The 19,179-nt window shown below is 39.8% G+C and overlaps 1 protein-coding gene across 2 annotated transcripts in view; it reads left to right on the top strand.

Annotated features, from left to right (window-relative positions):
- The window catches only part of coro2aa (coronin 2Aa), a 28,974-nt gene extending 10,824 nt beyond the window's left edge, over positions 1-18,150 (top strand). The window contains exons 2-9 of one of the 2 annotated variants that reach the window (XM_078262079.1): positions 3,488-3,565; positions 10,523-10,723; positions 13,681-13,797; positions 14,177-14,326; positions 15,195-15,374; positions 15,889-16,005; positions 17,735-17,839; positions 17,926-18,150. In XM_078262079.1, the coding sequence (XP_078118205.1) occupies positions 3,488-3,565; positions 10,523-10,723; positions 13,681-13,797; positions 14,177-14,326; positions 15,195-15,374; positions 15,889-16,005; positions 17,735-17,839; positions 17,926-18,135 (1,158 nt within the window). In that variant the 3' untranslated portion in view covers positions 18,136-18,150. The remainder of the gene's footprint in view (positions 1-3,487; positions 3,566-10,522; positions 10,724-13,680; positions 13,798-14,176; positions 14,327-15,194; positions 15,375-15,888; positions 16,006-17,734; positions 17,840-17,925) is intronic. The other variant, XM_078262088.1, reaches the window with a different exon arrangement.
- The last annotated feature ends 1,029 nt before the right edge of the window (positions 18,151-19,179 follow it).

Genomic DNA, 19,179 nt, shown 5'->3' with positions numbered 1-19,179 from the left:
ATGCTGAAAGATTTGCCCAACGACGCCAAAAATAAAGTGCCTACCACAGCTTTAATACTAATAATAAAAAATCTAATTGATACAGTACGTTACACGATTCACAAATTGTGCATATCTAATATTTCCAATTCTTTTATTCTGTCATGCCTTTGGAAGCTAAAAACGTTCACACCCTTTTAGTATCTCCTTCCCTCTAAACAGATCACCACTTTTATCAACAAACATACTAAGTTGAGTTTGCCAGACTAAAGCTCTCCCGCTATACTAACAATGAGCTCAACAACAACAAGCTTCACAACTTGGATTTAACTTGCAGGTTTCATTGTTGAGAATCACCTGTTTTTATATTTTTCCCTGACGAAATCTAGTACTTATTGTGCTCAGAAGTTGATGTTTTTCTGCACCTTAAAAGTAGGAAAATGTATTTCTTCACCCCCCCCCCATTTTTTTTCTTCCATTGTTACATAAACATTACACTTTATTTTATGCTGCCATATTGAAGTCTCTAAATCACCCTCAATATCCTACATTATCCATAAAACTGAGTTTTAATTCACAATAATTGCACATACAGTATGAATTGGAACATGTCTTGTAGAATCTGTATCTTTCCTGTGTGTCTGTGCAGGTGTGGCTGCTCATTTGCACAGTAAAGCAACAAAACCAGAGCATAAAACAACATGAAAATGAAAACTACATTGAAAAGCTTGACTTTGCTTTTCTCATGTGCTCAGTACTCTCATATTAGTGGGTTCATTTCTAGGAAGGTGTTGCCCTAATCAGTCATTTAGAGATTTGTTTGCTTTCTGAATTACATATGTACATTAATCTGTTTTTAATGGAGGTTTCTGTGTACACTGAACATCAATAGCTTCAGATGACAATTATTGACTGCACCTGTTGAGTTAAGTATATACTTGAATGGGATTGCACTATTTGCTCAGTAGGTGCAAACACCTGAGAATTTAAAACCCAGAGTGAAAAACACTCAGTTTAAGTACAGAAAGCCTAAACCTCACTCCAGCAGTTTAGACCCCAAACTGAAACGCAGGATTGCACTTGGCACTAATACCAGGTGTTTTACAGTCAAAACGGAGTCAGACGGCTAATCAGGAATGATAAAGTGAGGAAGCGAAGGTCATTGTGTCTCTTTAGTGTCAAAGGCTCTGGCCTATTTTCTCACAGCAGCCAGTTATTAGTCTGTGACTGTGTGATCTGTCATTAGAGAGCGAGCCTTTGTGGTTTTAACTCTTTGGAAAGAGTCACAAGCTTTTAGGACTCTATGCCCTTTCCTTATTGATAATTGCCACAACACACACACACACACACACACACACACACACACACACACACACACACACACACACACACACACACACACACCTAGAAAAGCCAAGGTTTAATCCTGAGCCAAGAGCTGAATGAGAGGAAATACAGTGTGTAACAACAAGTGGAGCCTCAGCTGCCAGCAAAGTGTTCATAAATCAAAGCTGATAGAGGAGCATAATGGTGGCATTGGCCAGTCACTCCACTGTCTGTCTGCTTGATATCTTGGACACACCTTTGCCACAGTGATACTGGCTTGAGCATTACATTTCAAAGTATGTGTGTGCCATGTTTGGTCAGATTACACCAACCTTATTTTTTTAAGTATTTCCAAGTATTTAAGTATCAGTATATCTGTATACGTGTTTTACATATCAAATGGGTCACAAATATCTAGAGATGTTAGGGTTAGGTGTGTATTGAACGTTCTCCCCTAAAGGATTGTTGAGTCAAACTCCCACATTTGATGAGCCAACCACCTGCCACATCTTTACCAGTTTGTGTGTCCTGTTGTTTCTTATCTTAGAGACAGTGTTTGTGTGTGTGTGACCGTTGGACTACATTGTGTATTGGGGGGTTGTATTAATTCAGCTTTTATTCATATAGGGCAGTCCAATGAGAGCAGTTTACTCGCTTTTGCATGCAACAAGATGAGATGAAAGCCAAGTTAACCATAAAAATCTGCACCTCACTAACATCTAACCATTGCAGGTACTGGAATAAATACTTAGAATAATCTGAATACTTTAAAACTGGCGTGCAGGCATGCACCGTTGTGCAATGACAACGATTGATCAGCCCCTCGGCTATAGCCCCGTTTGACCGTTTGAAGGCCAGCTTTTTTCAGCCCATCCTCTTATCGACCGGTTAGCCTCTTCTAGCCTCTAGTGCTAATGTGCCATTATGTAATGCTTCAGTCTGGCTTGGAGTGACTACCACCGCTGTCCAGCTGAAGCCATGTAAATGGCTGAATGGGTTTTGTAGCAGCTGGGCATTCTGCCAAACAATCCAGCAAATTTTATTTTGACGGCATGTCACATCTTTTTTCAATTACTTGAAGGTTCTGAGGAGTCCGAGGAGAGTCTGATCGAACTTTACAGAGGACAGATGTTTTGAGAGGACCTGCCAGGGATTATAACATTAAGTGGAAATATTAGTTTGGTGTGTGTGGTGGACACGGTTGGGAGATGTAACCCAATCCAAGTAATATAATATTAAAGTAATGTAACTTGATTACCTTACTTTACTTTTGGATTATCTCCATATCAAATGTGGCCATAACTTATTATGCAATGTACTGTGATGTTGTTCCCATTTTCTTTGCTTTAAATACAAAATAATAGCGAATTTTTAAATTTTAGTCATGCTAATAATCCCCATTTTGACTAAATTTATCGGTAATCTGATTACGTCTTTTTTTTCTGTAACTTTAACAAAATACAGTAACCTGTTTTTTTGGTATCCTAATTATATAACCTTGTTCCATTTATTCCGTTACTCTGGCCTTCACACAATCATACACAATGCATCTTATGAATGAGTGCAAATACGCAATAGGTCAGGTTTAATAAAAGGGTTAGATCTATAAAACAGCTAATAGTCAGGAATCCAAAGAAAAAATGTCTCCCAACTTTAGTCTCTTTTAAATCTACATTGAATTAACATACTTACGTCAGACTTTCTAACAATAGACATTCATGAATGCAACGTGTGTTTATCAGCTACAAATTTAGTGAAAAGACACATATGACAATTAGGTCTTTTTTTTTTTTTTTTTTGGAGCAACAAGGGTGAAGAAGAGTGTCTGCCAGAAATTCAGAGAGAGAGAGAGAGAGAGAGAGAGAGAGAGAGATTACCTGCTTCTCTCTCCCCCCTTGTAGTCACCTCCCTCCCAGGGAGTGTACACACTCCTGCGCTCTCCTGCTTGTTCACACACACACACACACTCGGCTTCATGCTGCACGCACACACCCACCGTCTCCTCTTGTCTGTGTGCACATCAAAGAAGAAGCTTGGTTAGGTTTTTGCTCAGACAGTAGTAAGATTTTGGACATGCTGTGTGTGTGTTTGAGCAGTGTTGATCCATGTGCTTGAGATAATGCAAGACAAGTGATTTATTTATTTATTTATTTTTTGGGGGGGTTTGCGGCTTGCCACTCAGACGCAGAGACGGAACTTTTTCTCACTAACTTCAGGACCCACTGCTCCTTCTTGTGCCAGTGTCGACTCACTCGACAGGGTGAGTGCTGCTGAACTCCCAGTTTGACTTTCTCACACTGATGTTTAAGTGCACACTTTTCTTTCTCTTCCGTGTTGTCTGTCTCTTCTATGTACTGCTCCCTTGGATCTGTCTCTGCAATTCTGTTATTGATCTCTTCGTTTACTCTTTTTAGTAATCTCTGTGTGTGTGTGTGTGTGTGTGTGTGTGTGTGTGTGTGTGTGTGTGTGTGTGTGTGTGTGTGTGTGTGTGTGTGTGTGTGTGTGTGTGTGTGTGTGTTCGTGTTCACTTTTTCCCCTGGGGATTCAAAGCCAGTGTGCATGAAGACAGGCTTGAACAAGATGAAACAAAAATCTTTCTTCTAACCAGCCCTTTGCCTTGAATCCAAGCATAGTTGCAAAACTATTTTTAAAAAACCTTTCCTTGCACAGCGATAATTTATTGGACAGCTGCAGACTTGGCTTGCACTCCTTTTTAGTTTAATTATCCTATTTGTTCAAACTTGGACAAGTAGCCCCTCATTCACTTCCAGAAGCATGGAAGTATTTTCTATTTTTTGCTTCCGACCAAAAAAAATAAAAGTCAAAATGAAACTGAAGCCGTTCCACAACAGTGAAAATGACATCATCATCCACCGTCCCAGTCAAGTCATCTTCACCACCACAGATGGCTATTTATGGTGGCGTCCACCCTTCAAAACACAACCATTCACTGAAATATGTGCCTTGTGGTTTGAATCGCAGTCTATTTGAGGTCTTTTCATTAAGCCTGGTATCCTGTTTCCCACGTCAAGGTTTATGAACCTATGAACATGCAGTTCTGCTTGTCACAGCTGTTGAAGGGAAGCTAAGAGCTCCTACCTCAAGACTTTTTGAGTACTGGCCAAACTGTGTCCGTAAAGCATCTAGTTATACAAGTTGCCATTGAATGCTTGGTCAGATTTTTAGGCTTGTTTCACTTTTTCTTTGATCAGATAGTTCCTCATTTAAATTGGAAAATGTTTCTAAGTTTTAACATATTTTATTGCATTCAGCAGGTTGGCACATTTTGTTTAATAATATAAATATATATATTAATAATAAAAAGGGTTAAACATATTCCCATCAATAATGTATTGTTAGTGTCTGTCGGTTTACAGTTGGACTCTGATTTGTCTTGCACATTACATATGGATGTTCTTTAGTAGCTAATGGAATTGTGTACTCTCCTCAACGGGGAAATAAAAGCAAATTTAATGTGATACCTGCCCCCTATGAAGCTTAGATGGATGCAAACACCACTAAAGAATCATTCTAGTTTATTATAACTTTTGTAGGTTATCTCTATCTGTGCAGCACACTCACCAAGTTGATGGCTGAGATCTGGGAATGCAAAACATAGCCAGACTGTGCACATGACGCATGCAGTCGGATTATTATATATGTTTTATACAAACCCCCAGGTTTGCCAATTGTATTTAAAAGGGAAAATAAAGTAAATGGTCAAATTAGGACTATGATGTCTGTTATAAACATCATAGTTTACAGACCAGCTTTGACTCAACATATTTGGTGTAATTGTGCATGCACAGTTATTCTGAGAAATGAGGGATTATTACCAACATTTCAGGTGCAGTCACTTAAGCCTTTACCTTCAAAAAAACTGGTGTAGATAATCTGTCTAAACTGTTGACAAAGTGACTTTACGACTAAAAAGTCGTAAAGAAATCAGCAAGATAAAGAAAATCAGCAAGAAATCAGTTATTTTTGCCCCATCAGACCTTTTAGTCAAAGGTCACTGGTATCCTGTGTCCTGCTAAAGTCACTTTGTTCCCAGATCTTCGCAATTATTTTCATGAGCACAATGTTATGATAACTAATAGAAATGATACCCCCCCCCCCCCAAAAAAAAACAAAAACAAAAAAAAAGACCCAAGATCGATCCTTTTTGATTACAGCTTTATATCCAATTCTACCAAACCACCAACCCGGTGCCTACATTACCCACAATGAAACGCGACTGCCAACATATTTAAATGATTCATGTTGGCTTTTTCAGTCCTATATTTTTCCTTGAACTAGGCTGGAAGAAAGAAATACTCAGCTATCATTAGAATCGACCCAATTTCTGTCAATATTTAGAAAATGCATAATGTGAATCCCACAGCAACGCTTTTTTCCCCCCATCTACGAATTGATTGGTTTGAATTGTATTATCCATACCCTGCCCACCAGACTCCTGTACACGTTAATCATTAAATCACTTATGTCTGTTCACTTGTAAAACCACCTCCTAATAATAAAGGACTTTTGTGAGCTAATCTGAACATCTGAATGTGCAAATGTGGATTCCAGGGCTTTTAAAAGTGCTTTAAAACATAACCGATATAATCTTTGTGGGTATCTGTACAAACACACTGTCTCGTAGAAAATGTACATCCGTAGTTTGTTTTTCAGAACTCAGAGCTTTTACAGCTCATGTAAATGCTGCATGCATGCACAAAGATTCTCTAGTGACACACTCACAGACTGACACTCAGACAGTCCGTCTTATCCTTTCATACTCTGCAGCTATTGGATTACCAGCATGGCTGTTATCCTATTACAAGACAGAGGTTGAAAGCTGTCATCTGTGTATGATAGTAGACAGTCTAAACCGAGGGAAGTGTGTCTCACTCACTCAGACACGCACAATGACTATGCGTTCACACCTGTACATTCCCCGTCTTGAATTTCACTTGGAGCGTTTACAAAACATTACATCTACGGATCCAGAAGTTGGGTTTGGTGCCTGCTTGTAGTGTGGATTAGGTTTGGGGTCCTGAGGCCCTTATTGTTAGGACGGGATAGGGGCAGGTATTGATAGTAGATGATGTAGTGAGAGTCTTGGAGTGCAAATTGTCTTTCTGCTCTTAGCTTTAGGGCCAACGCTGCTTAAGTAACCGATATTGTGACACCAGTAAGTACACTTTGGACTCCCCCCTCCTCCAGCACCAAGCCATGGCAAGCCAAAGAGAGGAGTGGCTGCTAGTGTACGCATTTATGAGTTATAAGTTGCTTAAAAGACAGCCTGTACACATGAGGAATATGTGCATATGAATGCTTTGCATGTCTATATGCAGGTACAGACCCACACAAAAACTCTGCAGAGCAAACCAGATGTACAATACTGTATATCTTTTTTTTAAAGTCATATCTGTGTTTTCAGTTTAGTTTTAGGACTGTTTTTACAGCCCCCTTATTGCGGTTGCTGCTGTGACTCACTGGTCACGGACTAAAATAAATTTCCCTATGACAAAAACGGCAGCATTTCTTTATTTTGCCAGGCATAAAGCCTGTCGAAGAAGCCTTGCGAATTAAACCGTTTTCCTGCTGTCAGTGAAACATGCCCGACTGTCTTTTGATCAGCAAGAAGCCAGTGTAAAAATAGCCAGAATAGTGTTTTCGTCATCAGTTCTGTGAGACAGGCCGCCCACCATACAGCCCTGCTGTGTACCTGCCGCAAGACCCAGCTGAAAGGAAGCTGCCACTGGCCTGATTACAACCTGCTTTAGATGTGACAAGATGTCTTAGCTTTCTGCCCTGGAAGCCTCTCCCTCTGGTCTTGTAAGCCTCAGCAATACATGAATGCTGATTGTATCAACTCAGATGTGCATGGCATAGCATGTGCGTCATACTGAGCATTGCACCAACTAGTTACCTATTCAAAATGTTGGTCTAATGTAGAAATGTTGAGCAGGTAACACTTTATTTCTCTCAGTGAGGTCAAACGTTTATTCCAGTTATGCCTTATTTGCTGTTTGACCTAGTCAAAATCCTATGAGGACGTTACCTTTTGAATGTTTTTGTTATTTTAGAGCAGAGCAGGTGGCTTTATTTTTAAAGTCACAAGGGCGTGATAATGATCAAGAATCAATCAAGAAGAATGAAGTGGCTATGCATTGCAACATATGCATTGTTACAGAAAAGTTTACAGAATGGGAGTAACTATGTAACAACTACAGCAAACCACTATATGGAAAAGGAATGCATGTCAAGTAAGTCCAAAGTAAATGGAAAGAGGTATGTTCCTGTTAATAGTTTAAATGTTTGGGGCATGCTAGCCACTCTAGCGGCGTGAAGCTAAAAATAAACATAAACACTTATGACTTTGGTGATCCGCTGTCTTTTCCTCCAGCACCACCATAAGGGTTAACATTTGTGGTTTTGACTACTACTGGATGGATTGCCATGAAATGTGGTTCACAAATTCATGTTCCCAACAGGATGAATTGTGATTTTTGTGATTTATGAAATGGTCATCTAGCACCACCATCCAAATACTTTTTCTGACCAAATACCTTTTGTACTTTATTTAGTGCTAATAGCAAATGTTAGCAGGCTAACACACTAGTTTAAACATCAGTCATGTCAGAGTCAGCAAGACTAGTTTAAACATAGTAAACATAATTGTTAAACATCACCATGTTAGCGTTTGCCAATGTCAGCATGTTAGCATGGGCTCTGTGAAATTGCAGCGGGCAATTTTCATTATTTTCTGAAAATAATCTGAAGATGAATCGATGGGGTGCTGATCCTGTGTTTCTTTGTACAGTATGTTTGGAGTATTTTTGCACATAACTTTTACAGTTAGTGTAGTTATTTTTAGCAAGTTGCACTATCTTTGAATGATGTTTAGATTTACTTGGGTAAACTATAGTGACCATGAAGTTGAATTGTTGTTAGTATTATGTTTGAGGTAATGCAAAATGTTTGGTTTTTGCCCTCGCAAGAAATGCTGACAAGTTAGGTGTGTGAATACTGCAAGTTGAGCTGCCAGGATGGTCATATGGATGTGACTGATAGTGCCTTAGAGGCAGTCAGACTCTTCAGACACATCTGAGTAGTTTAATGAAGCTCCTCTTCAGGAAACAGTCCAGTGTGACAGCATCATGCTCTCTGTGATGGCCTTGGGGTAGAAGGTAAGAGGTTGAGAGGTAAACCGAGACATGAAGAGTCACGATCTCCACCTCCTGTGCAATGTCTGTTACTCTGAGATTTATATAATAATTTATATATTTTCTTTAACCAGATCTTCTCTGTCAGTTTCATTCCCTGCTCAGCTTCTTTCCAGCCCTCACTGCTACAGCCACACTTGCATCAGGCTAACCAAATGCTGTTATTTTTATTTCACTCACTATGATGTCACTTGGTTCTTGGCATCTTGGTTGTATTTATTTTGCCATCATCTGAAAGGCCAGCAGGCAGTCCACATATAAAACAGGGTAACGACGTCATTGTTTTTAGTTGACGTGTGATTTCTAAAAAAACAGTGTGTTATGATGTGTTTGTGCCATACCTCCTGTTGTCTTGCTTTGGCCCTTTATGTCCTTGTTGTCTCTGTGTTGTTGTTGTTTGGGTCCATTTTATGCATTAACATCTTGTCCATCAGCCTCCTCCACCCCTAATTCATAAGTAATGACCATGCAGCAGGCAGGCAGGGAGCCAGACAGAGTAGCAGAGCAGACATGCCGGCTGGCCAGGCCTCGTCCCAGCGGACCAGAGCCACTTACCTCTCACAATAATGACATATGCATCGACTAGCTTAAGGAAAGTGGCTAAAAAGAGACTCAGGATTTGGGAAGTCTCACAAGTTTTTTTCCACCTTATTTATGTACTGTATTCTAATTGACTGAGTGACTGATTTTATTTGGAGAGGGTCCTTAGAACAATCTGGTTAATGCAAAAAATAAATTTGATGGCCAAAAAATATTAAGGGTAACACTGAAAAACCTTAATAATACTGAAATCATTAAAGAAGCAATCTGTTTCATAAGTACAATTATAACTATGAATATTGTAATTTTGAACACGTAAACAAATTATCTAATGACAAACAAGAATAAACCGTAAACCAATTCAAATTTGCTGCTTTGCCCCTTGCGTCTCATACCGACGCACAAGTCTTACTGACACAGACACACAGAAACAGACAGAATGAAGCTCTGCATTTACTCATAATCTGACAATGTGGTATCTTCCCACTGAGGTGTGTGTGTTTAGTTGTGCTTTGGCACATAACCGTTGGGAAACAATTGAAAAATATAACATTTCATTCTTTTAATTTCACCATATTCTTATTACTCTGGGACACGAAGACAGCAGAATAATCATACTTTACAAATAAGGGGTAGTCAACTAAAAAAAAAACTCACAGTATTAATAACAAATAGTAGGAATAAAATTGGGACTAAAATAACACCCTGTGGAACACCACAAGATATTATATAAGGAAATGGTGAAAATAACCAACACTCTATTAATTGTTTGTTTGATCCCTCAGTAATCCTGAAGAGTACCTCAGCAACTGAAACAAAATGATTTAAAAGACAATTCCGGCGCAAAATGAACCTAGGGGTTAATAACATATGTGTACCGAAGCGAACGCTCTCTGAGATCTGTTTTCATGCTAATCGAATGTGTCTCTAGCTTGAACAAGCTACCGCAAACCGGGGTATTTTGTTAGCTGCTAATGCTAGCTTTTGGGGCACAGAGTAAATCACTATTTGATTCCACTAACAAGGCTGGAAATAGCACCACACTCAAACTGTAGCATAATGAGGGTCCCTACATGCAAACTGAAGCATTGAGAACTTTGTAAGTGTACAGACAGTTTATTACAAAGATAGATTATAAAGACAGTAGCATCAATGTTTCGAACCAGTCGAACGTTCGTGATTCGACTGGTCATGACTGTTATCCAAGATGGCGGCTGCATGTAAACATTCAAATAGATAGTGGTATCAAATAGTGATTTACCCTGTGCCCCAAAAGCTAGCATTAGCAGCTAACCCCCGGTTTGCGGTAGCTTGTCTCAAGCCCCCCCAAAGAATTAAAGCATACTGCTTGAAAATGTACAAAAGCCTTTATTATCGTGACTATCTAACCTATCCATTACCACAACTATTACCACCACTACTACTACCTTGACTGACCTATCCTCTCCTCCCTCGTCTCTCAGATGACATGGCGTCCTCAGTACCGCAGCTCCAAGTTCCGCCACGTGTTTGGTAAGGCCGCCACCAAGGAGAGCTGCTATGATGGTGTGCCAATCACACGCAGCGTCCAGGACAACAACTTCTGTGCTGTCAACCCACGTTTCCTGGCAGTCATCACTGAGTGTGCAGGGGGAGGGGCCTTCCTGGTCCTCTCTATCAATCATGTGAGTATCTCCATCTCATGGCAGGTTTTACAGACTGATGACAGCGTTTTAAAGAGGCATGTGCACTACTTCACTCAGGATGCTGATAATGGATACTATGATAGGTTTACTTGATTTGTACTCTGAAGTGAGACAATTGCTCATGCTACAAGGGGTAAAAATGGGAGAACAGCCTGGCTCCAGACCTCTGAATCTCCACTTTATTTAGCATTTCAATTCGGTCTGATGTTGTACACACAGTTGGTCATTTCTCAGGTTGGCAAACATCTGGTCTTGCTTTGCCATACCTTCCCCCCCACAGTGCTGCGGAGGAAGGTCTGGCTAGTCCACACAGCATACTGGAATGGGAGAAAAACATGCTCTGGTTTATTGGCATTTCTTTAGACCAATCGCAATCGTCATGGGCAGTGCTAAGCACCGGGCAGAGCCACGGTGCCGCTGCAAAATAGCCTTGGGAAGGAACTTGTTTAGGTGGAACAGGTGTACGTTCAAAAGTATGGCACCGGAGCAATCCCGGAAGTGGAACGTCGTGGATATCCAATACAACAGCTTTGCCATTAATTCTACTATTATGAAGCTTAAACATTTTCATTTTGTCGACACTGTCAGAAAGGTGATTAGGTTTATCATTGAGGTCGTAGTGGTTGGTGGTATTGTACTGGGCCGCATTATAGTGAACAATTTGTCAGGAAAGGTTCTCTCCTAATACAAGAGTTCTTATAATCATCTAACCAAAAGAAGTTATTAGAAATAATAATAGCTACATCAATGAAATAGCAGCAAGAAAAGCAACTTGAATAACAGTAATAACTAACTAACTCCTAAATCAGCACATTTATTTGATTTCTGTGAAAAACATGAACTGCTTCTGGGAGATGCGTCACTCTCTGCTGATTGCATAGGCAAAACAGACAAAAATAATCTCCCCTCCAAAACAGAATCCTCCACAAAAAGTGACCTTAATAGTTGCCTGATCCATTTTTTTAAGTAAGATGGCCTATGGTCCTTGTAGTTTATCATAAGTATTTCTTTTGCTCAGTGTAAAAAGATGGTTGATACTGTTGCCAATGAACATAATGATTAAGGTTTCTTCCATCTAGCTACCTAACCTAAGGTATACAGCAGGAGAAATCAGGAAAATCAACATAATTTTTTTTTCACTCATAACTGACCAAAAAGCTTGGCAGTTTCACAAAACATGTAACGGTAGCAGATCACGTCAGAAGTTATTCTGTCATCTGCTGAGTGTTCCTCATCTTTTATGGTTTCTCCTGCACTCACAGCACACCTGGAGAAGATAAAATAATCTCTGAATTCCAGGAAACCCCCGGCACCTCATTCATTTCAACCTAAACATTGCATGTGGTCTTTTTTTCTCTCCTCATTATTCTGTCTTATCTCCCTCACCTTAATCAAGATTCATCAACACTCTCCCAGACATATTAATGCATATTATCACATCCACTGATGTTATCAGTAACAATAGTGACCTCACTAAACTGAGCCAGACTTCTTCACTCGTGTGCTAGTTAAATTTACAGTCCTGCTGTATATCTCCAGTCTGGAGCAATTCATCAAGCTGAACACATCTCCCTTCTTTCTCCCTCTCTTCGTCTGTCACCATCTTTTAAATTGTCTTGGTGAATTATCACCACCCTCCTGGCATGGGCAGGAATTGCGTACGAGCTTAGGAATGACATAACTCATTTTGTGACCCCCCCCCCCTTCCCCTCCTTTCCCTGTCTCAAGGAGGTGAAACTTCCCCCTTCTGCCGCCCTTTACCTCCCATCTATGTGTGTGCACTCACAGATAAGCTATTCTGTGGATGAAGTAGATGACACATATATACAAGAACAGAAATGCTATGTTCTACTTACTTGTGCATGCGTTAGGTTTGCTGGAAGGCACAGATATGGGTCACATAATTTCCATGTTCCAAACAATTTAATTGCACAGGAGTCTAGCCTGCAGGTGTGTGTGTGTGTGTGTGTGTGTGTGTGTGTGTGTGTGCCAGTAGAAGGAAGGTTGAATGAATGTTTTGAGGCTCCGGAGAGAGCCGCATGAAGTCTAATAAATTGCATAAAGTGATGCATCAATTGGGCCTGAAGATTACAAGTTTAAAAATAAAAAGATCTGTGGGTGTGGACTCAGAAAGAAGTGACTCTACCAGACATCTGTAGCCCACTCCTCATCTCTGCTTGAGGCTATCAGCTCAAGGCTACATTAGCCGCTACTAGCACACAATACACCTGAGTATCCGACCTGTACTGTTAGTTGTCGAGTTACATTGTGGGTAATGTAGGCACCAGGTTTTGACAAGGAAGAAGAATGCATGTTATACAAAAAGATGACAACTGCTTCATCAGTTTTGATACTTTTTTTCTTTCTTTTAACTGTCTATCATGAGTCTGATAACAGCAGACAGTACTGTAATGCTTAAAGGAATAGTCGTACATTTTAGGAAATGCACTTTTTCCTCTTCTTGCCAAGAGTTAGATGAGAAGTTTGATACCACTGTAATGTCTGTATAGTAAATATGTAGGCAGCCGATTAGATTAGCATAAAGTTCTCAGACAACCAGCAGAGACTGAAAAAGAAAAAGTCTGGCACATAACCCTGCTATATAAATCAGAATTGACGTTTTTATACTTTGGTTTTTTGTACAGCTTAAATAAACAAGATATAATGTGTTAATTGGTGAGCTTTAAAGGTGCTGGTAGGCAGTTTTTTTTAAACCTTTGTAGAGAGCCAGGCTATCCGTTTCCCTCTACTTCCAGTCTTCATGCTAGCTTGCTACATATTTACCATACATAAGTGAAGTCAATCTTCTCAGCAAGAAAGCACATTAGCATATTTAACCAAAATGTCAAACTAATTATTTAATCCAGTAATACAAATCAATTTGTTAATATGTTCTGTATTTAAATTATTTTTAATTTTTGTGTTTTGTGTATCAGACAGGTAAAGTGGATCCTCTCCACCCCCGAATATCGGGCCACAGAGGCAACGTGTTAGACGTGAAATGGAATCCCTTCAACGACTTCTGCATTGCCTCCTGCTCTGAGGACACCACGGTTTGTACACACACAGACGAACAAAATACATTTTCAAAGTGGTTCACGGATGCGTTATCATTTCCCTGGAATATGAGCATGTAGCAGCAGGGAGATCATTTAATTGCCTTTCTGTTTATCCTTCAAGAAGAACTAGAAGTCATTCCACACATTCCTCAGATCTGACCTGGCAAAGAACAAATACTTGTACACAGAAAGAGAAAGGAAGAGTCAACAGCTTTTAAGACTATTTTTTATAAAGTGTGACATTTGTTTTCTGTATTCAGTTAATCCTTGATTATTTCTGTAATGGCCTTTTTTCATAGATTTAGAGGTATTAAGTGCGATTTTTCTTTTTTTTTTTTTTTGCATGTGTGGTTTTGTGTGTGTGTGTCTTTAGGTGAAAGTGTGGGAAATCCCTCCTCATGGTGTGCTGAAGAACCTCACATCACCATGGAAGGAGCTTCAGGGTCACAGCCGCAGAGTGGGCCTCATTGAGTGGCATCCGACTGCTAACAACATCCTCTTCAGTACAGCCTATGACTTCCAGGTAAAACGCACACACACACACACACACACACACACACACACACACACACACACACACACACACACACACACACACACACACACACACACACACACACACACACACTAACCCTAACACAGCCACAAAAACTAGTAAAAAGAAATGAGGAGGACCTACTGTGAAATATACTGTAGGCAATTATGTATTACAATGCAGCCAAACAGGTCACAGCTGTTTGTCGAAGTATTGTATGCAGCTTAACAAGCACTTCATATATTACTGCAAAAATGCATCATCATTTTCACTCTAAACTACTGGTTTTGTTGTGAGCCGAGATGTGACCAAGTCAACCTTACTCACAAATATTAAGTCCCAAGTCTAAATGAAGAATATCAAGTCAAATGTATGTCAGTAATGTCAAGTCAAGGCATCAGAAAGCTTCAACTGAATCTGATTGCATCTAAAACTATTTTTTCAGTCAACTGCCTCTTTTCATATGCACAACCAAGTGCATTAGTGCAACACCATGAGGAAAGATTGTCGTTAAGTGTCGGCTGTTATCCCCATTTGTATGACACATTGCATCCACCCTCTGTTTATGACAGCAGTGTTGTTGCCCCGCCTTTGACTGTGCGAACAGCTATAAGCATGTTTCCTTTAGACATCATCAGACATCACTTTATACGAACCAGTTTGCTTCAAGCATATCCTGATTTTAATATAGAGAACCAAGTGAAGTCAAATCAGACGAAATAGGAATCTTAAACCACTTTTACATCTTAAAAAAACGTATTATGGTATTTATTTAGCTTAATAAAACCTGAAATCTTCAATAAGTGAATTTCCTACAAAAGAATCCAAGCCTTTTTGTGTAATTTATGCCTCCCAGGTGATGATCTGGAACCTAGACTGTCCAGAGCAAGTCATGAAGAACCCCGTGCGGACAATCAGCCACCACACAGACGTCGTTCTCTCCATGTCTTTTAACACAGACGGCAGCCTCCTCGCCACCACCTGCAAGGACAGGAAGGTCCGACTCATAGAGTCACGCTCAGGAAACCTACTGCAGGTAGTGTGTGTGTGTGTGTGTGTTCCGTTACATTTGAGAGTTACTAAAGTATGTACCACAGTCTGTATGTGGTATGCACCAGTTAATCTAATGTAACTGTAAAGAAAATGTGTAGGTAGGGATATTATTTATTATTAGATATTTTCAATCAATAGAACCTTAAAACCATGAGCCTTAGTTGCTGTGTAAAATAGCATCCCAGCCAATAAGTGGGAGTTCTCGGCTTATTTCCCAGCCCAGGCACTCATCCAGCACCACACAGCCAAAACTGACACCTCTGGCCCGAGCAGGCCCACACCATTAGTCCACAGACCTCTGGGTCAGCAGCCAGTGACTCACATGCTTTACATCAGTCTGCTCTCATTACCTCGCCTGCGAAACAAGCTTCTGTGGACACACAAGGAACATTACCTCACAGTTTATTATTAGTCTATAGCTGTTTATATTACTATAACTGTACATATCAAATGTTTAGTATGCTTGATGCTTTGTTTGATGTATGTTGTGTTTGCAGGAAGCCAACTGCAAGAAGCACAAAGCCAGCAAGGTGCTGTTCCTGGGTAACATGAAGATGCTCTTCACATCAGGCACTTCACGTTGGAACGACCGACAGTTTGCTCTGTGGGATCAGGTGAGAACAACTGACAGCACATATCATATCATCTCATGTCAAAGGACCACTAACTAGCTTTTTTGGCACTTTCATGCACATCTAATGGTCTTAATCAGCAAATTGTCACCTGGATCAGGTGTCAGTATTGGCGTTGGCATTATTGTATTGGCATTACATGGTACCTGCTCGACTCGACTCGCCTCGACTTGATGCACTGTGCGTCCGTTTTCCAATGCAGATTTTAGTACCGCCTCAGTGTGGCTGGTCGTCATAGCAGCGCCACAGTAAACCACTGTGACGTAACGCGTCACATACACAGAACATCGAAGATGTGTTGTTGTTGCCACAGCCAGAAGACACATTTTGTTTCAAATGAAGCTGGAGGTAGCAAAAAAAAAAAACACAGCTGGCTAAACTATTTAAAAATGGCGGGTTTGTTCAGGACACCCCCGTCTGTCGCTTTCACGTCACATGTTGGTATCGCTTCAGCCCGCTTGGAACCTCGACTGAGGTGGTACTAAAAAAAGTACCTGTTAGCAGGTACCAGGGACTTTTTTTTCATAATGGAAAACCAAAAAAGGCGAGTCGAGGCGAGTCAAGCAGGTACCATGTAATGGAAAAGTGCCATAAGTGGAGTTTCTGTCATGTGATGACACATACAATCACCTGAACCAGCTCCATTCACTGATGAAGACCATGAGATGCGCTCTGTCTCTCTGAAAAAGCTAGAAACCTTTTGAGTTTTGTATTTAAATGTCTTGTTGTATTTGATCAACAATCCAAAAGACTCAAATATGTTCAGTTTACTGTCAGATATCACAACAAAGAGCATCCAATCATCACAACTGGGAAGCTGCAACCAGTGAATGTTTGGCATTTTTGCTTGAAAAATGGTTTTAGGGGGTCCCAGAGTCACTGCAGAGGGGCCTCCAAGTTATTGTTAATCTTTGAAAGGTTACTTTTATGTCTTGACATGAATCCAACATATTATTAGCGAATATAAATCGCCACTGATGAGAGGCTTACTGGCCTATAGGTAAGGTAGTCACTAAGTTAGCCATCCAGAGATACCGATAATCCTAAGGATTCACTGTGCCACATGTATGTATAACTTATAAAATCAAGCCTACAATTAGTATTTTAATAGCTTAGTATTCTATGCACTAAAATGGTATGTATAGACGCTTTTGGCCACCCTACACGTTATTGTAGGCCCAGTTTAATATGCAACTTCATTTTATACAATTTCAGTTCAGTTAAGGGGTCTTTGGCTTAAAAAAATTATGAAGACCCCTGGTCTAATTAATGAATATTGAAATAAGCATAGAAAGGAAATATTAAGAACAGTTGAATACTTTTGACATAATAAACTTTGGGTAATGGTGTTCAACGGCCTCATGTGTGAATTAAATACTTTGACTGTAGAAAAACCAAATAAAACATGTAGCACACACAAGTTCTTTCCCATCCAAAATACTGCTCAATATGAAGTGGAATCTCTCTCACAAACACAACTCTGCCATCTAGTGGACACACTGGTGGATTTTGGTGTGTTTTGATGTGTGAGAGTGTGTCGTGGGTGGAAGATTATAGCCAAAGAAGGGATTAGGGATTGAGCACTCAGTGTTTTTAATTCAGCGCTGGAGAGTGCTTCTTATGTAGAAGTGGATTTAAATGATGGAGTGTTTTGATGTTGTCCTGGTTACTGGTACTTAAGTTAGTTTTGTTTATCTTTGTGTATTTGTAGGACGATCTGTCTGTGCCTTTGTTAGAAGAGAACCTGGATGGTTCGTCTGGAGTCCTTTTTCCTTTCTACGACCCCGACACACACATGCTGTACCTTGCGGGGAAGGTGAGTCTCTGAAAGCACCTAGAAAGTCTTTCTACACAAAATACTTTTAATATTATTGTTACAAAGACCTCTCTTGTCTCTGTCAGGGTGACGGAAATATGAGGTACTATGAGGTCAGCTCAGAAAAACCGTATATCCACTACCTAACAGAGTACCGCTCAAACCTACCTCAGAAAGGAATGGGTAAGGAACACACACAAAAATACCCACACACTGTCACTATATATACTATTTTTAATCAAACTCCAGTATGCTGGACGTCTCATGTAACTATTTCCTTATTTGAATGTGTGTAAAATGTGGCTGTTTAGAAACTCTGTCTGCCCTCTGGCTGTGCTGCCTCTCCTGCACCTGTAAGCAAAGCTGCTGTGCAAATAAGCCTGCAATATTTGAATAGCCAAACCAGCTGATCAAGGCCTAGATCATGTGAAGTGACATGCAGACAGACATGCACACATGTTTTAGACTTTAAACTCATGAAAAGGATATTGTTGGATGAAATAACTTCATAAACTAGCTCAAGAACAGCAGCAGATCTTTTCTATTGAGTTACAAAGATATAAACTACTGTTCCACCTGAGGGAAGCTAGCACGATGTAGAATTTTTACAGACTCCACATGTAATATATCTATCGATTAGACCCATATTTGAAGTAATTTTTTTAATTAAAGTCCTGTTGTAAAAAATAACCCAGTTTCAATTGAAACTTTAAAAAAAATATGGTATTTCCCAACCTTAAAGCAGTCTGGCAGTCAAAAAAATGTGGGCACCCAGATAGCACAGTTGGTAGAGTGTGCGCCCATATATAGAGGTTTACCACTCGTCGCAGCGGGCCCGGGTTCGACTTCGACCTCGGCCCTTTGCTATATGTCATTATGTCATTCCCCCCCTCTCTCTCCCCTTTCATGTCTTCAGCTGTCCTGTAAAATAAAGGCCTAAAAATGCCCAAAAAATAATCTTTAAAAAAAAAGAAAAATTTAAAAGAAAAGAAATGTAATAAATCCTTGAAAAATTAATGCCCAAATTCATTGTTAAAAAACAATCAACTTATTTTAATTTAGGTGGGTGTTAAAAAGCCTATAATTGCTTTACTGTACATTAGAGATGTGAATCTTCTCTGATCTCCCAATTCGATTACGATTATTTTCTTTTTTGTCGAAGCATGATATAATAATGTACATGTTATTTGCAGTTATGTTTTGTCTTGGTGTTTTTACATTTCTATCTTATCTCCATTGTAGTGTGTACAGTAACTGCACTCATTACATATATATATATATATATATACATATACCTATAAACAAATATAACAAAAGATACTATAAGTATATTTTACTGC

The sequence above is a fragment of the Sander vitreus genome, chromosome 2 (genome assembly GCF_031162955.1).
Source record: "Sander vitreus isolate 19-12246 chromosome 2, sanVit1, whole genome shotgun sequence".
NCBI classification, from domain to species: Eukaryota; Metazoa; Chordata; class Actinopteri; order Perciformes; family Percidae; genus Sander; species Sander vitreus.
The sequence above is the reverse complement of the archived record's forward strand: the minus strand, read 5'-3'. Positions and strand labels throughout refer to the sequence as shown.